Genomic DNA, 24,126 nt, shown 5'->3' with positions numbered 1-24,126 from the left:
ATCTTTAAACAAAACTTTCTTAGCGAACACTCCATTACACTGTGCCTCATTTACAAAACAAAAATGCTCCAAACAAGAATATAATCCTCTGACGTGAGCCGGGACACCATTAAAACAAACCATCCACTTGTTTCCAACTCTGGGATCCTTCTGAAGTCTGTACAGAGATGCAAACGATCTGTTTAAACTGGACGTTTAAGCGAACGTTCTTTCTCTCTTCCATTTGTCCTGTTGCGTGGAGAATGTCAGAAACTGAATGCACATCTATAGACGGTGTAGACAATGATTATAATCAGAGCCCATCTACGGAGAGCCTACCCACTCCCTATTAAGTCCTATTGTACCGAGTTTTGGTTGTAGTTCCACTGGGGGCGATCATCCATGAGTGCAGAATGAATGGGAGTCTATGGGGCTAGACGGCTAAATGTGTCTCTTTCACCCGATTGCCGTTCAGAAATCTCAGATTTGATTGTAGGTTTTGCAAGTTCAACATGGGTTATAGGTCGAAAGTTGAATGAACGAGTACTTATGTCCTTTCGATTTCTTACAGGTTGAGTTGTTGTTGCCCATAACACACTAGCATTCTGCTAATGAACGCTGATTGGTCAGTGAAGGACTGATTACGACCAGAGAGACCGCTTGATTGCCTCTTGTCATCCGAAGCGGGACCAGAAACAAACAAAACAAAAACTCTTCTAGCACGTGTATTTACCTGTGTCAGCTGTGTTGTCGATGCCTCGAGAGAAAAGAAAGTGCAGAGCGCGAAAGCACCAAAGCGACTAAAGGATTGCCGTAAAGCAGTATCTCTGGTCGTACGATGTGTATGACGTCATTGACACTTTAAAAGACTTTTTAAAGCAAATAAGTGACTCTAAAAAATCCGAAACTGAGGGACCGAAACTTGCTGGCCCAGAAAAGTTATTAAAGAGATTGTTAATATAGTCCAAGTGACTACAGTGGCTTAATCCTAAGTTTATCAAGCGACGAGAATACTTTTTGTGCGCAAAAACAAACAAAAATAACGACTTTATTCCACTATTCATTTCCTTCTCTCTGGGCCTCATAGTGTTTTTGCGGTTCGCGTCTGTGTTGCACGTCATCACGCATCACACACATGACCCGCTTCGGCCAATTGTGAGCCTACGTGGTGACGTGTAACACAGACGCGCTACGCAAAAACACTACGTGAACCAACTAGAGGCCCAGAGAGAAGGAAATGAATAGTGGAATAAAGTCGTTATTTTTGTTTGTTTTTGCGCACAAAAAGTATTCTCGTCGCTTGATAAACTTAAGATTGAGCCACTGTAGTCACTTGGACTATATTAATGATCTCTTTAATAACTTTTCTGGGCCAGCAAGTTTCGGTCCCTCTGAAAGCCTATGGAGGAGTGAGACAACTCTCAGATTTAATCAAAAATATCTTTATTTATGTTCCGAAGATGAACGAAGGTCTGACGCGGTTGGAACAACATGAGGGTGAGTAATTACTGACAGAATTTTCATTTTTGGGTGAACTAACCCTTTAAGCCTGCCTGTGACAAGATGGCCGAACGGTGATGCTGGAAGTGACTGCGTCATAAGACACCTAGCGTTTATATATGATATCTATGGTTATAATGCAGTAGGTGCTGCCTTTGACGCGACACACATCAAGTGTAGGCAAATGTCAGGCGTTAAAGAACCAATGAGGTTCGTTCTCGTGTGTTATGCAGAACGTTTGAGCTTCCACAAGAACCAATGAGGTTTGTTCTCACACATCAAGCAAGAATGGTTGAGTTTCTGTTTTGTGTTTTGTGAATAAAAGCCTAAATTCAACCTGTTCATCATATAAAGCGATTGTGTTTCTTCAGAAAATTTGGACTAAACCGCTCAATTCATATAGATTCATTTTATGATCTCTTTATGAACTTTTTGAAGCGTCAAATCATGTGGACAGAAATATCTCAGATTTCATTAAAAATATCTCCAATTGTGTTCCGAAGATGAGCGAAAGTCTTACGGGTTTAAATGGGAGTAAATGATGACAGAATTTTCATTTTTGGGTGAATTGTCCCTTTAAATGTCTGAACGACAGTAGGCGGGGCCTATGGTGCCATGTCTTGCTCTGGAGGAAGTCATATGAAAATGTATTTGCCCATGTGAGGTCACAGATCTTGCAATATCAAATTGAGCTGTTTTTAGAGCCTAATTAAATAAATGCTTTGTATACAACGAGGAGGAGGATTTAAGCTATGAAACTCGCAGAAGCTTTTAATGGTTTAAATACCTCTTATATTTCTAAGAATCAAGGCAAATAGATTTCTCAAAAGGACTGCCTGCCTACAAATGAAGATGGATGTTTTTCTTTGAAGAAAGATAGGAAAGAAGGGAGATGGGAAAGCATTACAAAACATTTAGGTATGTCATTAAGATAGGTTATAAAGAATAGAATAACAAACGAATGTGACAGTAATGTAACCTGCTCCTGTAATTTGTTGTACAAACGCTACCTTCACAAATAATGCATTTATGACAATATACATCCTTGAATGTTGGGGATGAGGATGTTTTGCAAAAACAAAGAAAATACATTTAGATAAAAAACAAACAAACAACAACAAAAAAAGACTCAATAATGAGAACTAAATCACCGAATGAACTGTTCATTTGATCTGGTTCACAAATCAGACTGAACCTTTCATTCATGAATTAAACTGATTCATTCATAAATTGCAGTTCAACTCACTGACTCACTCTGGTTGCAGTTTGGTCTGTTCATCACAAAGCTATCACATGACTTCAGAAGACATGAATACATTTGTGATGCCTTCTCTCTCTCTCTCTCTCTCTCTCTCTCTCTCTCTCTCTCTAATTAATTAACTGCAATCGATAATATATTTTGTTTCATGGAAGAAAGGAAGTCATATTACTGACGTAAACAATGTTTCATTTTTTTTTGGATGCACTATTGCTTTAAACCAACAAGTAAACAAACTAAAACCTATCTAAATCTAATTCTGTATTTTTTTTTTCGTGTGTATGAGGAGTTTGCTTCCGATGTGAAGAAGCTGAACATCTTATAAAAGATGAAAAGCTAATGGAGGCTAAAGAAAGCCATTTTAGAGCTTTCTGGAGAGCCCACAGTGTACTGATGGATAAAGCCTGAAAAGATGCATTTCAGAGGAACAGATTCCATTTAGGTTGCTCCTTACTCACCGAATGATGGGATGGGAAGGATGTCCAAAGTCTCCATGATAGACAAACACTTTTCTGAATAAAAAATTAATTCAACTCCGTTTTAAAATCAAAGGCCCATATCTCAGGGAACTGGGTTGGATGTTGTGCTGTGTAATGTTGTATATGCTCTTTTTTCTTTCATGCACACTCCCCCAGTTATCGCCATGTATATTGATGTCAAAAACTGTCAAAACAGAGCATTCCTGGTTAGTTCAGTTATTTGCTATGTGACTTTTATCCATAGTGACTTGAAGTACAATACATGTATAAACAATAAATCCATTGAAGTACAGTCCTCTGGGATATACTGGGGTTTAAATGGCTGCCTTAAGATTGAAGACGACATTCGTTTTTGGGACGGATCAATCTTTAATTATCTTTATCACCGCCTGCTGACTAATATGACCATCAGTCATTTATACAATGGTTTGTAGGACACCTTAAAATGTTGCCATGTAGGTTACTACAGTATGTGCATTGAAAAGTATAATTTCTACAACCCTGACAAGCACTGAGATTTATGCACAAAGCCTCATATCTCAGTGGGTGGTCTGGTCGGCTGTATACCTTGTTATTATGCTCAAAAATACAGTATAAGAGAACATGACGAATGAGCAATTAGACTGCTTTTCTAAGTCATATATTTAAGAGAGAGAGAGAGAGAGAGAGACTACTTGCTGAGGGTCTAAGAAATATTAAAGCAATAAGACTTGAGATTTTGCACAAACAATGTTTTTTAGAGCACTCAGTGGTAAAATCACTGTTACAGTACATCCAGAAGCATCCTTTTGCAAAATGGCATCAACAATAGGCTACCATGATGCAATGAAGAGTTACATTTATTATGGCTTATTATCAAATAAACAATTCTTCTTCCAAGTAGTTCATTATATTAACATTAGGCTGTTATGCTGTTGCCAGGCAACGTAGCAGTTTGGCACATTAATAAAGAATTTGGGTTCACAGGTGTGATTTTTCTTTTCTGTGGATAGAGTCTGAATTATCCATTTTAGAATTAGTGTTTTGAGAAAAATGCATGTGTACTTTCATAAGATGGTGCACCGTAACTAAATAAAGTGTTCAGAAAGACACTCAGGACACTCGTGGAATGAAATTGGACTAAGGCTAATGGCAGTAAATCCTTATCCGTGAAATTGCTGGTGTTCCCTGAGACTTTGTGTTGCTGTCAACCAAATCTGTAGCCTGACAGTATGGCACCCCACAATTTCTCTGAACATACTTTGATGAGAAGAATACAGGTTTTAGAAGGCAAGTACCAAAGTGATGCCTCTTTTGATCAGAGTTGATAGAGGACCCTCTTGCTCTCGACTGCTATAATGAGTTATTTGCATATCTATGTCTAAAACATATTTCAATCACAAAGGCTTATCATTTATAAACATGTAATTGCAGGGAAGCGAAATGAGACTGGTTCTGCCTGAACCTAATTGGATTTCTTATCAGAAAATCGTGTATACAAAGAAACAATGCACTATTGTTGGCTTTGAAATTATGTACAGTTTGAACCTTTAGTTAACCTTCTGAATCACCCACTCTGTGTGAACTATAGCATGATACACTATATGGATATACTGTTACGCATATTGCAATACTTCTACATTGCATATGTACTATGAAGGTACCCAGCATGCAGTGCACCATGAATAGATTAGCTGGAGTTTCTTGATTCTTGTTGGTTTTATGTGATGTTGAGCTTATTTTTGCTTCGCTTTTAGCAATTTGTGTTGTTGTATAAAGGTTTTTATTATTTGTTGAGTGTAATAACTGTTGTGTTTTGTATGTCAAGTATTGATGTCTGTGCATCATTAGGTGATGTTAACAAGACGATGTCACATCTTTCAAAGATGAATATTAGCAGTTGCTTCACTATTGTGAAAGATCCATCTACAAACAGTTATGAATTTTGAAATAAGTTATTGGTAAATCTTCATGCTTAATACTGAAACAAAATTAGCATATTCATGCTAAGAATAATTTGACTAAACTATTTCATATTCTAGCTTGTCATCATTTTAACAAATGTTTTTTATTTGTCACATTTCTGACTTGGCTAGAGCAAAAATTTGAATATGAATACTGAGGGTCCAAAATCCCAAGCTAATGGAACACTAATCACCATTATGGTGACTTCAAAACAATTACAGTGGCAAAGGATAAATGTATTACAGTGGCATAAAGTCAACATTATAATGTGAAATCATAGTAAAACAAGAACAGTACGTTACTGTGATGTCTGTTTGCTCAAAGAAATGCATCACTCTGTATTGTGTAATGTTTTGTTTAATATTAACTATTGATGATATTTAGTGGCCCAAAATAGAATCTGGACACTTTTGGACACCTGAATTTCATTAAATTAGATACAAGATATCAAAGTAAGAGGCTAATCTGCTAACAAATGATGCTAGAGCTTTTCTAAGAACAAACGTCACTGTTCTGAAATATTTTTATGGAATATTTATTTGAATTAATTAAATAGATGACTCTTGTTTGAGATTTATTATACTGTATAATTCAGAATCATTTATGCATTTTAACTGGGGTTCAAGTGTCCAAATATGTTTGAGGGGCCACTGTACATCAATCAACTTAAATAAAAACATGCTTGCATTTACTAGCTCTACAGTACTTCTGTTTAGGTATGAATTCTCTAAAGATGCTATTCACTTTGACTGTACTGTATGAGGCCCATGAAGGTTCCAGTTGAAAACCTCATGAGACATTTAACCAAACACCAATTGCAACCTCGGTACCTTGCTCTGCAGAATGATCAATTGCCCTGAACTGAGCGAACAACAGCCAAAAGAGAAAATTAGACAAAGACAGAGTGAGTTGGTTAGGTGGTTCATCATTGCTCACAATTCCCAGTGAACCATTACAATCCAAAGAATAATCAATTAAGAACAACAGTCAAGCAAATTGCTTGAGGATCAAAAGGTGCAGCTATTACTGATTTCACTTACCAGCGGTTACCACAGAGCCACAGAATACGTGAAATAATACACATTTGTTGTTTGGAAGGTCAAGCTCTTGGCATTAGTATTGACTGAGGGAAAACTACAGTGACACTTAGATGGTCCCTTTTGAATATTCTGTTGGCTATAAGTAACTTGCCAAGTACTACATGCCAACTAACTCTCATTAGAGTATTAGTAGAGTATCTGCTTCATATCTGCTAACTCTTTATTGTGATGCTCCTCCAACAGACATTCTACTGACTATAAGTAACTTTCCGACTACGTCAACTTATTCTAACCCTACCAGTCTAATACTCTACTACACGCTAATGAGAGTTACATGTAAGTGTATCTTTACACTATTGTCAACAGAATGTGTTAAAGGGGCCATCAAAATAAAGTGAAACCAAAACTTCTGGAGTCCTGAGCTGAAGCAAACAGCTGAGAATGCAGAAAAACAGATCTTTGTTTTTCTTTTTTTTAAGCTGGATTTACGCCATCTGCAAATAGAACAAGATTCTGCAGGGAAAAATAAGTAAAGAGGAATAAAGAAAAGCAGGGGCTGAAAGGCAAATTGTTATTTTTGTTATCACTACAGACCCAGAAAGGAACTTCTAAAGACACTCTCCTGATTAAAATGTAATTATGAAGTGGTCTAGTTTCCGTCCATTTATGAGATGATAATGGTTGAATGTATGACTATAATCATTTCTGTGCTTTACGGCTACAATAATGACATTGCTTGAACAATGAACTTCCACTTCCACCTCCAACCTGCTATTGCTACACTAATCAGAGGCCATAATTCAGTATAGTGTCTACTTCAGAAATTGCAATGTGAATGGAAATATTTCATTTAATTAAAGTTGTCCCGTCAAAAAAAAAAAAAAAAAGGTTATTCTCATCAAATCACATTTTCAATAAAGCACAAAGCCTGTGATTCAAATCGGTCAGCAAAAATTCTGCTCGAGCCTTTAGACATGTTTCTCAATGAAAATCTCTCTCTCAGGAAATTGATGTGCCAGTTCTGACTTTTCAATTTGCTCATTGTCTTCCCTGTTGCCTTAGTAACAATAGCTAGTTGAAACTTCACTAAATAGAAAATCAATAATATTGATTGCTCCAAGAAAATTTGTAATGTTGATGGCTAAATGGCTTTGGTCATTTTTTTTTTCATTCATTCATTCATTCACATCAAACATTTAGAAACATCCTGTTTGACACTGGTCACCCTGTTAGAGCAAATTTTTCTCTGGATAGACAAACATCATGTTTTGGCCCTCTAATAGATGTGACAGGAGAGGGACTCGTATGAAGGCTCTTAGTGCTGGAAAGCTAAACAACTGAACTGTGAAAGCTTTCAAGGGATGGGAAGGATGAACGGTATAACCTTAAAAGAGGAGAGGCCTATAGCTCAGCTGGATCTGTAAAGCGTACCCAATACCGCTCCGTCTTTCATGTACAGGCTTGTTGCTGCTGATGGACTTTCATCAGGCTTTTCTATGGAGGCAGAATGCTTGGTTATGGGAAAGATGAGAGACAGACCGTGACATTCTGTCCTGCTAAATTCACAAACATCCATCACCCAATCTGGAAACCAGGCTTCATAAAAATAAACAGCAGCATGTGTCAGAAGTCTGCAACTGACAGCAGTGGAAATGACAGAGGAAGAATGACCAAATAATGTCACTGTTATTCTGAAGGTAAATGATGAAATTTATAGGGCCAGTGACAAATTGGGATATCTGAGACGATGAACAGGAGAAATATTGTAAATGTGCATATAAAAATGTAAGTGGCAAGTTCTTGGAAATATAATATTTGTATTCATGTTGGTCTCATACATTCTTGAAAAATCATTTATGCCATTTTCAAAAACAATTTTCATATACAGTAATGACTCAGGGAGTGTAACCATCAAGTGTATTCAAGTGTACACATTTAAAAAAGACCAACATATATTTTATACATATTAATTGATGAACTAACCTTATCCTTTCACTAATAAAGAAAAAAAAAAAAAAACATTAAAACAATAAACATTATATTCTCCCTGTGATATAATTATGTGATATAATAAAAAATAGCTTCCTGTATGTTGCTTGCACCACTTTTATTTGGTTTACAAAGAATAATAATCATAATAATAATAATGAAACCCAAAAGTTTCCTGATTATACTAAAAGACTACTTTAAAGATTTGTTAGATTTTTAAATATATATAAGTTTCATGCCTTTTAGTAAGTCCTTTTTTTTTTTTTAGAAGTTATACCATCTAGACATTTTGAATTTAAGCCTCACAAAATTTGCTAAACAAATGTTAATTTTCTGTATTAATACAGAAATTCAAAAAGTGTTCATCTATGAAGTCACTGTCTGTATAAACTGCGTTTTAATGTATTTTTGAATAACATAATGAACAAAGATTGTCATGTCATTGCAGCCTATTAAAGGGATACTCCACTTTAAAATGAAAATTCTGTCATCATATACTCACCCTCATGTTGTTTCAATCCTTTATGAATTTCTTTCTTCTGCTGAACAGAAAGGAAGATATTTAGAAGAATAGACCAGACAGTTTCTGGTACCATTGACTTCCATAGTAGGAAAAAATATACTATGGAAGTCAATGGGACCAGAAACTGTCTGGTTACTGATATTCTTCTAAATATCTTCCTTTCTGTTCAGCAGAGGAAAGAAATTCATAAAGGATTGAAACAACATGAGGGTGAGTATATGATGACAGAATTTTCAGTTTAAAGTGGAGTATCCCTTTAAGATGTTTTTCTGAAAACTTACAGAGTTGTTAGATTTCAATGGACACGTTTGTGCCTGAAGATCAAGTCTAGTGCAATTTTTTATTTTTAAAACCCATTACTTTCTCCAGCGCACAGAATCAGTTGAATCAAATGACAGAGACATACACTTCATATTATCTTCTATTGGTGCATGGCCTCCGAACATTGTATGTATTCGTTCTTTAGGGCGGCGAAACACTCAAAATGCTCATTTTGTGTCAATATTCGCAATACAATGTCATGTGCCCTTCTCTGCATGATAAAGGCTATAGCCCCGGATTTTTTTATTTGTCTGAATGCTCTTTGGTTGCATTTAGAGAACCAATATGTAAAATGGTTTATATATGAAAAAAAAAGCAAAAAAAAAAAACAAAACGTAAAATATTATAATAAAAAAATAACAAAATAAAGGTTTTGCTGAATGAGACATTAAACATATGCACTTGCTGTACCTGGGTTAGGAGAACATATGAATGTTTAATACTGAGTGCATACTTCAATAAAAAATGCATGTAGTTTTTCAGAGAGAAAAAAAATATTTCCGCACTAAATCTGTAAGTGAATGACAAAAGGTAAAAATTTGCACTCCCCAGATAAACACTGCACTGTGTTCAGGGACATCGAAGACATAACTTCATAAAGTAAAACCCAAATGGAGTTAATAATTCATAATTCTAGCCTACTGAAACTGTGAGATGAAAAGGGTTTTGGGGCAATATAAATTTGTGTTTTAAATTTATTTAGGTGTTATTAGGTTATGGACACGAAAAAGTGCTTATGTAAAGCGATAAAATCATTTATACATTCAAATGAATGCCCTGCAGGAACAGTGAGTGCACATATCAAAGGTTTGGAGTATGAATGAGGTTACCAAAGATTTGCTGTTATTCTGAGATAGGAAGGGCTTGACTTGTTAATATTGTAGCCTGAGGACAATTCAACCTATGGAACTGAGCAGAATAACTAACATTTTTGTGATTAATTCATTGCAAAAGCAGCAAAAACGTCTGATGGATTTGTGTTCGATGATATAATGCAGTCTGGTAGGATCATCAGGGGACGTTTTCTCGTATTATAATGAATATGATGCAGCAGTTTTGATCCTCATCACTATATTTACGCAAGTCACTTTAAATGTACATGGTAAGGTCACATAGCTTCTTTCCCTGAAAGTTGTGTTTCTTATGTTGAATTATTCTTAATCAAATGGAAAATTGTGGTTTTAAAAGAAAATGAAAAGAGGAAGCTTCATTTTTGTTTTCAACCAGGTTTTTCCAAAACACTTCCTTTATTTATGGAAGCTTGTTTCCGCCACGGATTACAAAAATACAAAAGATCATTTTTTAAATTAGAGATAAAGACTTTTTCCCTGAATGTTCTTGGAATTGCGAGTTTATATCTGACAATTCTGAGGAAAAAAGTTAAAATTGCGAGATGCAAACTTGCAAATGCAAGAAAACTTTTACAATTACCTTTTTTATTCAGTGGTGGAAACAAGCTTCCCAAAAGTTCTTTTCATACTGAAATAGGATATGAATATTTTAACAAAAATGATCACCTTTAGCATTCAGGTTGTGGGTGATGTCATTACCCACTGTAGTTGGTAATGAACATTCACATTTATCATGAAAACTTCTAAAAAAAAATATCTAAAAATGAGGTGAGGGGTAAAACTAAAATGAATGAAACCTTCGGAGCATTACATTTTAAGCTAGGTCTTGTATTCAATTCAAATCTTGTGGTGCTTCATTCAGGAAAGTTGGTGGGAAAATGTGCGATGGTCCGATGCGATAAACTCATCTTTGGTGAGAGTTGACTGATTATGTCAAACAGCATGTAAGTTAGACAAGGAGTTAAAATGTCTTTAAAAAGTAGGTCAGACACTCCAGTTCCAAATCAGTCATCTCTCATCTTTGGCTTCACTTCATTACACACAGAACGAACAATGTTCCCATAGCAACCATTCCAAGTTTAGTGGTAGAGAGATTCAGGCCTCATCAGAATAGAGGCAGGCCAGGGAGAACATTTCAAACATGTTTAAATTCATTTTCACCCCTAATTTGCTTGCTACATTATCAGTATTTACTTAGATGGCAACTAAATTTAGGGAGCATTTTGTGTTCAATTCAGTTTTAAAGAGATGCATCTAAAAAGAACATTTTCACTGAAGCAATTTCAAGGGCTAGTGCAAGTGAACCCTCTATATCATTTGTCATATTACAGATGCCATTTGATATTGCCTTTCCCCTAAAAAAAAAAAAAAAAAAACATTAAAAAAGTGTAATTTAAAGTGTAATAACACGGCTCTCCCGGGTTAGTGAACTTTAGTGCACATCTTTTAGATGAAATGTCAGATACATCATTATCTCTTATTTTGACTTCATCATCCATCTGTTTGCCCAGGGAATCTGATCTGTGACTGTGATCTGTGTACCTGTGCATTTCATAAATACCGCGTTCTCAAGGTTGGTAATGCGCAGTGTATTCTTTTGAGAGCGCAGGGCCTTTATGGATGCATATGAATCACTAACAGTATTAACCTACTTTTAGATCCCCAGTTTTACGTGCTTACTGCTTCTGATGTTTTCATTGTTTATTTCCTCTCAGAAAATAGGATTTTTTATTTTTTATTTGTGATTTTCTTTTAGCCGAGATGCCGTTTTATCAGTCTATTGCTGAGTAAGCTGCACTGCATCAAGAACACATGAGAACGCAGAAGCAGTTTTAAAAGTAATAATTCACCCAAAAGTGAAAATTCTGCTCTTATTTATCCATCCTAAATGTCGTTTCAAACCCATTCGGCCTTTAAGCTTTAAAGGGGAACTATGCAGGTTTTTTTTTATGCAGGAACTATGCAGACTTTGCAGGAAGTCTTGCTAACGAATTGCTTTACGGCACTGCACACATACACTATCTAAACATGTATATGCTAGCCTTCTGTGTATCATACATACCCAACGCATTCTCATCCTTGGGCGTCATATACTGACGCTTTTGACATTTCGTCTACATCGAATGCACATGGCAACCTTTTTTACTGCAATATGACACGCACAGAGCTTTGTTCGGTTATGGGTAGGTTTAGGTCTGGTGTAGGGTTACGGTTAGACCGCTAGGAGGCGCCTTCTGGCCCATTTCTATCTGCGTCTCATATTGACGTTCGATGTAGACGAAATGTCAAAAGCGTCAATATATGACGCCCTAGGATGAGAACGGGCTGACATACCTAAGTGGACATGGCTCCATGCGTTCGCCGGCTTCTTTGAAAACAAATACACATGACCAGAGGGAGAAGATGGGAGGGGGAAGAGTTGACAACGAGTTTTGACGACAGGGTTGTCAAATATCTATTCCGAAGCTGTAGGGGGAGCTCTATAGAGAAACCCGCGAGCAAAAAGCGAGAAAACAGTGAAGAAATTGCCAAAACTGCATAGCGCTGCTTAAAAAAAAAAAAAGACGAAAAAAAAACAAACATGAAAGTATCATATAAGTGGTCCATATGTGGATAATTCCTTCTGAACTGTATTGAATCGACTGATTTATTGAAAATTCAACTCAAAAGAACAATTTGTGTGTTCCATAAAAGTAAGTAACGTGAAGGTGAGTCAATAATGAGAGAATACTCATTTTTAGGTGTACTATCCCTTTAAGAGAGCAGATAACAGTGAATATGACCAATGGCTATTTTGATGCATAGGCACTGAGGTTGTTTGTGACAGCTGCTGGGGCAGAAATCAATGTGGAATCGACTCAAACATTCTCATACATCAGTCTAATCGGACCATGTACCGTTGATTACAGTGTTAAATGAGATGATAAAAACAGATGAATGAATGAAGAGTCAAATCTTCCAGCTAGCAAAAGAAACTTGCTCCTACTTACAAAATACCTTTAATTTGTTGTAAATACATTGAACTAAGTCACTTATAAAGTGCAGGTAAGATTGCAGTGATATACAGAAATGGGAAAAAAGAAAACAAAGTTTTATTTCACATCTTCTGATCCACCTCTGCACTTTACAATTCAATTATAAAAAGAACTACATATATGAAAATAGCACAAGAAATAGAAATGAGTTTATAGACAGGTCAAAAACTCACATAAACCCTCTATTATCAAATCCAAATGACAACCCCACTGACAACACTACACATTGTGAGCACTCACAAACCATAGAAACATGAGAAATACACATCAAATTGTCATTGTAAACACAAAGCAATAATCTACAATGAAAGATTGTGTGTTAATGTGAAAAAAGAGGCGCACAAAGTGTGCCTGTGTGACTGGGGCAATAGAAAAAAGAGTTATTATTATTATTATGGTATTATTACTATCGCTATCAGGACAGTGGTTATATTTTAAGACTATTCCCAAAAAACAGTACAGGCAACTGACATTGATAGCTACTAATCTGACCACTTGAAACAAAAGGCTTTCAGACGCTTTCAAAAGTGAGGAATTATGCTGTACTGTAATTTACCGTACTGTAATAAACAAACAAATCCCAACAACATTATTAAGCAAAATGAACGATATTATTGGGGGGAGCCATCTTCATAGCAGATCAGTGAATGAGATTTCTTTGGCATTCAGCCTTTAACGGTCGACTTGCACTTTGAAGGTTTTATTTATTACAAGTAAATTTCATTGATGTAAGAAAGAAAGAAAGAAAGAAAGCAATGACCGCTGTTAAAACCAGATTTATCTGGTCTGCTTAGTGGCTGAACTGTGGGAAAGATGCTATATGGGTCACCGTGATTTTGCCAAGTAAGACATGTTCCTGGATCAACATAATTTTGTTGATCCTGGAACAACATTCCTCTCTGAAAATGTTGTCCTAACCATATTCCTATACCCCTAAACCCAACCCTACACTAACTTGTCCTTAAAATAAATGGGAAATGATAGGTGAATAACACTGATGTAGAAGCACCAAACCCTGGTTGTAAGCCTAATCTTGACATAAACTGTAAACTGTTGATCCAGGAACATATCTGGCGAAATCACGTTCAGCAGAGTACTGAGTGTTCAGTGAATGCATGTTATATATCACTAAGGATAGCATATCCACCATATTAAAGGTCACTTGAATGTGTAAATCTTTTTCTCCTTGGAAACAAAAAGTCAAAACAACTAAACATTATATTCGTTGCGCTGAAAAGATCCCCTGGCTTGAATGGTGAAGAATAATATCCAGTAGTCTACACCCAATGACACAACGTGACCAAATAAGCTTGAAATACATCAAGGACTAATGCTCAAGATTTTCTATTTCTTTCCTCGGAGTACTTCGTCATTGGAATTAATGCCATTATTAGGCCACTAAAAAAAGCAGTATAATTGGATTTAATTCCAGCATATGGCTTTAGGTCACTAACATGAACTTTTGGCAAAGTCAGATTTGTCTGATTCCTTGGGTGTGAAGAGCAAAAAGCGCTGCTCTCGAAGGATGGTTGAACTGGAATGATGGACTGAAGCTCTAGCACCACTATAAATGAACAGCTAATAATTATTGTACGTCAAACTGAATTAACAGCCGCAATAACAACATGTTGAAGCACTCACAGATTATCATCAAACAGAATCGCAAAACAGGTCAATAGTGGATTGACACCTTCAAGAAGCCACAACAGAAAAGATCACTATAGCGTCATGAAATGCAAGAGGAGAAGCGGCATGGCAGCAAATCACAGCACATTTCTGGTTATTCAGAATTTCGTTACCAATCCTTAAAGATTACCTTACAAAGACGCTTGGCACAAACTAAAATGAGTAAGTGTCAAAGATGAAATCAAATAAAAACCTGACTCCAAAGATTAAAGTTACAGAGAGCGGGTGGAAAGGATTTGATCGATTAAATGTTGATACCTTCTGTAGGTCAGATGTATTAGAGCTGAAGCTGGTAGAATTCACAGCCCACCACAGTGGTATCAGATGGAGAGTGAAAAAATATGCTACAATCATTGAGGAAGAAAATAACAATAATATTGCCTCTGGTGTGCATCACACATTAACATTTACCTATGAGACAATAATGATAATGAAGAATAAGATTACAAAATAATTAATCAAGAAAAGAAAAAAGCTTGTGATTGCCTCAGAATGTTTTCAGCTAGTGTGAATCCTTTGGTAATGACTATAATTTGAAGTAGATACCTTATATTAATCCATTTGATCCCTCCTAATGGATCATCTCACAGTATCTCTGTGCAGGTGACCCTAAGGCAACACAGTAACAACTCTTATTGTGAATTAAAGTTTGGTAATGAGCACAGTGATTATGTAGGGTTCCTTACTGCAGTGTGCTTAAGAATGTTTGGTATGACTTTACAACATATTCCAATTCACTAACATTCGCTAATGCATTAGGTATCATGAACTAGCAATGAACAATACACTTAAAGGGATAGTTCACCCAAAAAGTTCAATTCTGTCATCATTTACTCACCCTTAGTTGTTCCAAACCTGAATGAATTTCTTTCTTCTGCTGAACACAAAAAAAAATATTTTAAAGAATTTGGGTAACCAAACAGTTGATGGACCCCATTGACTTCCATAGTAGGTAACAAAATACTATGGAAGTCAATGGGGTCCATCAACTGTTTAATTCCCAACATTCTTCAAAATATCTTCTTTTGTGTTCAGCAGAAGAAATAAACTCACACAGGTTTGGAACAACTTGAGGGTGAGTAAATTATGACAGAATTTTTGGGTGAACTATCCCTTTAACAGCATTTATTAATCAAAGTTAATGTAATCAATGTTAATTTATATGTAAACGAACTCATTTTAAACATTTCAAGTTGCATAAATTAACACAAGTTAATGCATTATGAATGAACATGAATTAACAATGAACATCCGTATATGTATAAACTGACATTAACCTAGATTAATAAAGGCTGAATTTTTTTTGTTCATTGTTATTTCAATGATGCAACCATTTGAAACATTTGTGTAAGGTGTTACTAATTGCTGTTTTGATTGTGGGTATTATTCTGACACTTCATCTTATTATTAAATTGATAGTTTACTCAAAAATAAATAAATAAATCAAATCTGTCATTATCTACTTACCCTTATGTTGCTCCAAACCTGTTTGATTTTTTGGTAACACTTTATTTTATAGTGACCTTGTTACACGTAGTTACAATAGTTATAACTATAAATGATGCAACTCCATAATTTCATGCAACTAACCCTAAACAAACCCCAATCTTAACCCTATTGTAAGTATATGTTTATTATTATTACTTAAACGTATAATTACACTGTAACGCGGTCACCGTAACATAAAGTGTAACCAAAATGTTTTTTTTGAGCACAACCCAATGTTATTTTTTGGAAAAATGCAGGCTAGACATTCTGCTAAATAATTTTTGTATTCTGTGAGTGGAAAATGTAATGTATATGAAAGTGAATAAAGGATGACAGAATTGCACTTTTCAAATGAACTTCCAAGTGCCAAATGTATTGCGATATATCATAGGATGGGTCTGTAGATGCAAGACCTACTAGAGACAGAATAATAAAATCTGCAAATGCAAATGTGTCCATAAAGACCCAGAGACACTCAGTTTCCTTGATTTCCTTTGGGCGGTGTTGCTTTTGCTGTACTTGGCGTAGACATGGATTGCAACTATTTTGCCAACTGGACTGAAGGGTGAGAGTCTATGGAACTTATGATACATTCCATGCATGCACTTTTTAACTAATAAACTGATGCTAATAGACTTTAGGCATTTCAAAATAAAATATAGTCTACTGTATAATATATTAATTGAATCTTTTGTGTGGAAAAATTATGCTATAAAAATCTAGAAATATAAGCAAACATTTGCAATCTACATACTAATTAATATTCCAAATCTTCCAAAATGGTTCTACTCTCTTGCCATTATTGTGCTGATTCAGGGTAGAGCTTAATACTATAACATGCAGTGACAATGGGTTTAGACATGTTGAATGCATTAAAATAATGGGTGACTATAACTAAAGGTTGAATAAACTCCAAAACAAAACCATCAGCGGTCAGTCAAGACCAGATGATGCTCCTGCCATCATTTCTAAGATTTCTCTGCCTGATGGCTTCTCCTCCAGTGGAAGGCACTATAGATGGCTCTGAAAGCTCCGCTTACATGAAAGCCGGTCTGGTTTTGACTGATGGCTAGATGACAGGTTTCCATTCATGTGAACGATCTACCAGGATTGTAAGAGACACCAAAAGTCAGAGGGTCACATGCTATGCAAGGCATTTTTTTTTCTCACGCTGACTTGGCCTAAGGATTTTTCACACCTTGACTTCTTCCAGTTGCTCTCTCACTCATAAAAAGATGAGATTGTGTGAGAGGAACGTTGTGAATCTTTTCTTCCCCCTGGTACCTGAAGAACAAAAGGCAAAGATCTCTGCCAGAGAATTGCAACCACTTAAAGAGCTTGTGGAAATATCCTTCCTGACCATTTAAAACAGCCTGGTTTTAAGGGTTTTGATGGATCTGCTGTCGCTTTCGGTTTCTGTAGTCTCATTTTTCATTTTCATCTCTCTTCTGGAGAAGTCCTTGTATTACCACAGCTCAACTCTGATAACCAGTATCCACTCTTTTTTTACAGTACCTTGAAAGTCCTGGTTCAGTCTATTCTTTGTTTATGCTCTGACAGAATCAAAAGTCAAGTCCTTTGCGTCGGGAGGTGTGTGGGACCGCTAAAGATATAAGTAGCCTACCCAGTAGACAATATTGAACAGTAGGAAAGAGGTGGGAAAAAAGACACGAGAGTATGCATCGAGTTCCAAAATGTCTATATGCAGACGGCCCTTTCGCCACGCTCCATCTTTGCACTCTTCGTAGCAGCAGAAGAAACTCTGGCAGTCTTTTCCATCCAGGCACTCATAAACACAGGCATCATCAAACTCCTGCCAGTACATGGAGTTGTTGAGCGTGATAACAGTGGGAGGAGGACCCACAGCCAGTACTGAGTAGTTCTGTTGGACAAAAACAACATCCTTTTAGAATTTGAAGGGCTCTCGTTTTACGGAGTCATACATTTGGATGTGTTTTGCATGTACTGCACACAATATTTCATCCAATCGAACAACAAAACTGTAGCCGAAGTGTATGCGTGTGCATCTAATCTATGCCATGAGCAAAACAAATCCTTCAGAGTGGGCTGTCAATCAAAGCATAAGATCATGGTGCCTTCTAAGAAATTCCCACTCACTTAAACTAACAGCGTTCCCTTCAGTGGGCAAGTCAAGTGCAGCATCAATCTCTCACGGGCAGGTACAATGACCTCAAAATCTGAGCATGGTTGTCTAAATCCTTTCTCTAAACCCTTTTAGACCACACAAGGAAAAATCTCCAATAGTATTCTACCACTTATTTGTCTCATTATAGTGACATAACTAGCAAAGCATGGTAATTACAGAACTGAAAGATAATCTATGTAAGATCACCTATAGGGTAATATTTGTTTCGTGTAAAATTGCGATGGTAATTATCCGTGCTTCTCAGCAGAGATAAGATCTAATCAAAATGAGTGATCGGCGAGAGAGTGGGAAAATTTCACCTGCGGAGACCGCCACCGGAGGAACACAATGAATAAAAAGTAAGACGCGCTTGCTCAACCATAATTTAGCATCACATTACACACATAGACAAAGACTAACAACATCAGCCTAATGAAATCATATTTCCATACCATCTTGAGAGATCGCCTATAACAAACACATATGCGAAAAGGGACTTCTGTCTGCATATATCTGATAGTAATAGTACATCACTATGTTATGAAAGTACAACAATAATAGATTCTACCTGAAAAGTCATTATTCTGTCAAACTGGATGAGTATTTAATGTATTTGAAAGGGTAAAAGTAACAATTTAATGACTTACTTGACATGTCAATATACTTGATTTGGATTGGGAGTGTTGAGTATTGAGTATACTTCATTAACCGTTGTACTGCTTTGTACAGTATATATATACAGTATATATATTTCTAACTGTATTAAAAATGGCCCTGGAAGATTTCAGTATTCATTTTAACGTACATGAAACTTTGACAGGTGACTTAGAGCAAGAAAATGAAACAAAGAAAAGAAAAAAAAAAATCCCTTAGTTACATATATAGTGTGAACAGCATGCATAGCTTTCTCCTAAAAGAAGAACAGCTTAAACTCTTGGTACTCACCGATCTTTTTGTCTTTTTGCAGGTTGGTTTGCCAGCACTGTAGGAGTAATAATTGAGCGTGGCATACTCCATGAGAGCCGCAAAAACAAACAGGAAACAGACAGTGACAAAAAGGTCCATTGCTGTGACGTATGAGACCCTGGGTAGTGATGTCCGTGCCACTGTGCTGAGCGTTGTCATGGTCAATACTGTTGTTATTCCTGCATAATCAGAAGAGGATATTAGATGGAAAGGCTGGTAACAAGGGAAATGCCTGCTAATGAAAAATATGAGCTAAATCATCTAAAGCGTACGCTGACATGGTTAGCATGAGTAAAATGTAGTTTGATATCTCGGCTGAATACAAAACATTGTTATTTTTTGCCTCTAATCTAATTATTTGATGCTTTTTCACTGAGCAGAGCTGATTAAGTTCCATCTAAATCTCCACTGCACTGGTTGTTGTTGGACAGGAATAAAAAAAAAAATAGCGTTGTTCCAAAATCTAGTGAGCTTTCACACTAGGCTCTATCTAAAATAGAACCTCATAAGTGATTGACTTGCTCTACATAGGCAGGTCTTTAATACAGGCCATATGAAAGAAAAAGAGAAATACTTTAACCACCACCATAATTCAACACTACCGCAAATTAGTATTCTTTTAAAAACAACACTATTACAGTATATGCCTTTATTGATGTTTTTCCTTTCAATTTGACACCTGTCCAGATGCTGAAGTCCTTCTCTTGCATATGATAGGAACAGAGACACCTGCAAATTAAAAAATATACCACCCACACAAACACCGAGAATCTTTGAAGCATTCTTAGCTCCACTCTTGCATGGACATTTAGAGTTGCCTCAGAGAACCAGTGACTGTGCCCCTGTTTTGCAAGGGTTTCTATGGAAACAAGCAAGCTTCATCTAATTCAGAGAGAAATTTCGCACCCCATTCCTTTTCTCCTCTGCTGTTGTTGGCCACGGTGATTACCTTCACCTGTTAGACTGACTTCCCTTGTTACACTGGCACTTAGTTAAATGACTGCCTGCCGGAGTCAGAAAAGCCTGTGAATGAAATATGCATTTCAAAATGGCACTCTTTCCTGAACTGCTTAGCTCTATTTTAGCCTCATTAGTTCTCTCATCAGTTTTTGCGGTGGATAAGAATGACATAACAACTGGCTGGACGTTCAAATAACTGTAATGCGGTACTTCCTGTACTTATCAGTGATGGTACCCAGGCTGCTGGTTTTGAGGGTTGAAAGAGTTAGTAATGATGTAGACCGGCTGTTAGGGCTGTTCGGTACTTTTCTATTCTTCCCCTACATAATTTTCCTGTTCCACCCAACCCCCCTTACTATTTTTTATATATAACTTTATATATATCTATAAACTTAATATTGTGAAATGTTAGTACAATGAAACCACAGTTTTTTATTTTAATATATATTCATTTAATATAATGAATGTAATGGCAAAGTTGAAGCAGACATCACTTCAGTCAGTGTCACATGATCAAAAATCACTCTAATATGCTGAATTGATGCTCAAGAAACATATAGTTTTATTATTTTGTTGAAATGTTGAAAACAGCTGTGCTGCTTAATATGTTTGTGGAAACTGATATATTTTTAGGATTTTTTAGGGACTCGCACACACACACACACACACACACACACACACACACACACACACACACGCACGCATTCACACCTACGGACAATTTTTTGCATCTCCAATACATTCTCAGATTAAGTTGCTCATGTCTTCAAAGACTGACTGACCACCCTATACTTGACCCCTCACTATTTTTTCTGGGTTCTGTCTTAGTCACATCCTTTTCTAACCTGACATTTCCACGGCTGTGAGTCCAAGCACTCTCTCTCTCTCTCCCACATTTTATCTCGGCTGCCTTTCTCTCTGGACTTCATCGATCAACCTGTGCCTGTAAAGCAAATCTCTACTTTTTCTCCTACTCCCTTTCTTTCCACTGAAGGTATAATGGCTTCTTTTGTCAGACAGATTAATTGCATTCATCCTTCTTTTGTATGTTGCCAGTTTATTTCCTTCTTCCAAACATAGATTGCACAGGGTCTTTTCTTCCAGTTAGCTATAGGATCAGTGTAGATACCAAATTAATGTCAATCTATGATCCCTTTTTTTATGACCACCACAGCTCATGCTTATTAGCTTGAGAATATTCAGTGGGAACACCATCTCAGGCCACACTTATCTGTTGTGTGCTCGAGGTAATCGAACAAGACAGCCTAAAGGTGATGATACACAGGGCAACTTTTTGGGCAATGTTGCCGTCAACGGGCAACCAGATGAGACACAGGGCCCACGACCGATCTAAATTATCCAGATATATATTTATTGCCCATTTTCAATGGGAAAGTTCCCAAGCAACAATCGCTCTGCAAGATTGCCCAGCAACATTGCTCAAAAAGTTGCCCTGGGTATCATCACCTTAAGAGTGGCAAGATAATCAAGCTACGCCATGAGACAGATTAAAAGCCTTTCTATATTATGTTGCAAGATACATGCAGACCTCTCATTGAACAATATGGGGATCCTTTAAAAATGATCAAGATCTAATTATTTGATAAATTAAAAGAAACAATGAAAAATGAAAAAAGAAAAATTACCTTGACAAAAGTGACATTTACCAGGACAGGACATGGACTTAATCAAAGCAGGAAACTATAAAGAAATGAGTAAAGCCAACAAAAAACAGATGAAGCGCTGTAATGAAACAAGAATAAATGTGAACAAAAGGACACACTAAAAAGAAAACACATAGATATTCTTTTTATAAAAGCATTTTTGTAATGTCTTTTATTCTCATAATATGTCATCTTGGATTGCAAATAAAGCAAAACATTTATCAACCATCACAATTTTGTGAATGACTTCAGTATTTCATACACATTGAATGATAATTTAGGGTATTCACTATAGCATTAAAGTGCCCCTATTATGCATTTTTTATTTAGTGTGTAATATAGGTAAGCAAAGTTCAAAGAACGACGATAAATGGAGTTATAAGCTGCTTTTTCACTGTCGAGCCAAACGGTTCTAAGAACGGTAAGGCACGGTTCCAGTTCTATTTTAACAATGACTTCAAACCATTCTCTACCTGGAATTCTCAGCATGTTTGGTGAACTGTGCTGAACCGTGCTGGTAGAATGAGTGACGTCGCCACTTGTCTATTGCCGGGCTACCAATTTCTCTGTAGCTGCCAAGCGTTATTTGAGCAAGTAAACACAAGTTAATTTAATAATAAAATTAAAAGAAATCTCATCATCCTCCATAACACGGTCGTTATTAACATCTCATACCATCTCTAAACTCTTGCGTTACCAACGCAATGACTGACGCATTTATATTAGCCTACATTTAAAATGTAACCAAAGCAAAACTAGAAACCTTTAAAATGGTATAATAATGGCACTTTAAATCTTAAAACTTTACAGTGTGTACATGGCCAAAGTAACTTTGAATATACTGTATGTCAAAGTATCTTTAATACTGCTGAGTTTTTTTTTAAGAAGTTTTTTTTTTTTTCCAAAGAAACAAACATCAAGCCACACATGAATGAATCACACAAGGATCAGGTGCCTGTATTTACTGAATGTACCTAGTGCTGTTCTGGCTGGAGTTGCATCTTTTTTGATCCAAAAGGAGACCCATGAGAGCACCACAGTAAGTATGCAGGGGATATAGGTCTGAATTGTGAAGTATCCCATTCTTCTGCTTAGGTCAAAGTATACAGTCATCACCACATAGTCACCTAGAAAGAGAAAAATATGTTGCTAATGAAACATCTCTAAAAAGAAGAAGAAAACAATGGTGCCTCAAATACATTGTTGTACTTCAGTAACTAAACTTTATTCATACTCATTTATTCAACAAACCAAAAACACTTCTGAAATTTGAAGGTCATCTTGCCTTTATATTTTCTTCGAAAAGCCCTCCTGCCAGTTTTAATTTTTGTATTTTGTAAGAGACTGACCATCCTTGAAACTATCTTAGCTCTGATTCAGTTACAATCTTTCAGAATTATTCTCCTTTCTTTATTGGCATTGTATCTATCATTGTATTGTATCAAGGCTACTTTTAAGTGCTCATTTGATATCACTTAAATATCACAGGCTTTATACGTGGCCTAATCTGAAGGCCTAAACAAAACCTTTTCACTTTTCTTTGTAGCCTACAGAAGGGTCAAGTGTTTCTTTTCTTTATACAGTGATAGACAGTTTCTATCCATTTTCACAGGCTGAGAGTAAACACTGAGAGTGAGTAAAATGATAGCATATAATTTTGTTTTAACAGGCAAAATAGTTTGCAATATGTGAAAAAGAGTCTAATTGCTTTTTTTTTCTTGAACAGTTCTCACATATATTGATAATTTGAAAACGGATGGGAACGCTACTGTACTGTATGTAATATTCATTTCTTAATATTTTTCTCTTTCTCTGAAAATAGGAAAATACTATATAACTTTGAATTAATATAACTTCAATGTAACATCAGTTTGCACCAGAAAATTCCATTTTGCATCATCCTTGTATAACACATTTGGTATATGAATATGAGGATATCAAAAATTGTATTCAGCCCATTGACCATGTTCACACTAAGATTTACTAAGCCCGGAGAAAATGTCATTCAATAATGCACGTAGAGTAGTGCTTTAACTGAAGTGACATTTTAACAGCTTACAATCTTCTGGACCCAGAGATTTCAATCTTAATGGAGATCGATTAAGATGCAGGAGGTACATTAAAGTGAATATAAAAAAAAATTCTATACGTTTACTGTCAAGAGAAACAACCTCATACATCATTGGTTGGTTCTATAAAGCATACACCCTGCATTAAACAAATGCAAATGTCAGTCTACCAGAAAATTCAATGGTGTGATGAATCCAGGACATTAAAAAGGTAGTTGCTTGAGAAAA

The 24,126-nt window shown here is 36.1% G+C and overlaps 1 protein-coding gene across 2 annotated transcripts in view; it reads right to left on the bottom strand.

Annotated features, from left to right (window-relative positions):
• Positions 1-17,696: 17,696 nt before the first annotated feature.
• gabrg3 (gamma-aminobutyric acid type A receptor subunit gamma3) overlaps positions 17,697-24,126 on the bottom strand; it is a gene marked incomplete at both ends in the record, with an annotated part of 132,628 nt that continues 126,198 nt past the window's right edge. Inside the window, 3 exons of one of the 2 annotated variants that reach the window (XM_081380092.1) lie at positions 17,697-17,975; positions 19,185-19,384; positions 22,804-22,956. In XM_081380092.1, coding sequence (XP_081236218.1) covers positions 17,697-17,975; positions 19,185-19,384; positions 22,804-22,956 — 632 coding nt within the window. The remainder of the gene's footprint in view (positions 17,976-19,184; positions 19,385-22,803; positions 22,957-24,126) is intronic. The other variant, XM_081380093.1, reaches the window with a different exon arrangement.

This window comes from Scardinius erythrophthalmus (genome assembly GCF_964197995.2).
Source record: "Scardinius erythrophthalmus genome assembly, chromosome: 12".
NCBI classification, from domain to species: Eukaryota; Metazoa; Chordata; class Actinopteri; order Cypriniformes; family Leuciscidae; genus Scardinius; species Scardinius erythrophthalmus.
Note: the sequence above shows the minus strand (reverse complement) of the source record. Positions and strands in the feature narration are given on the sequence as shown.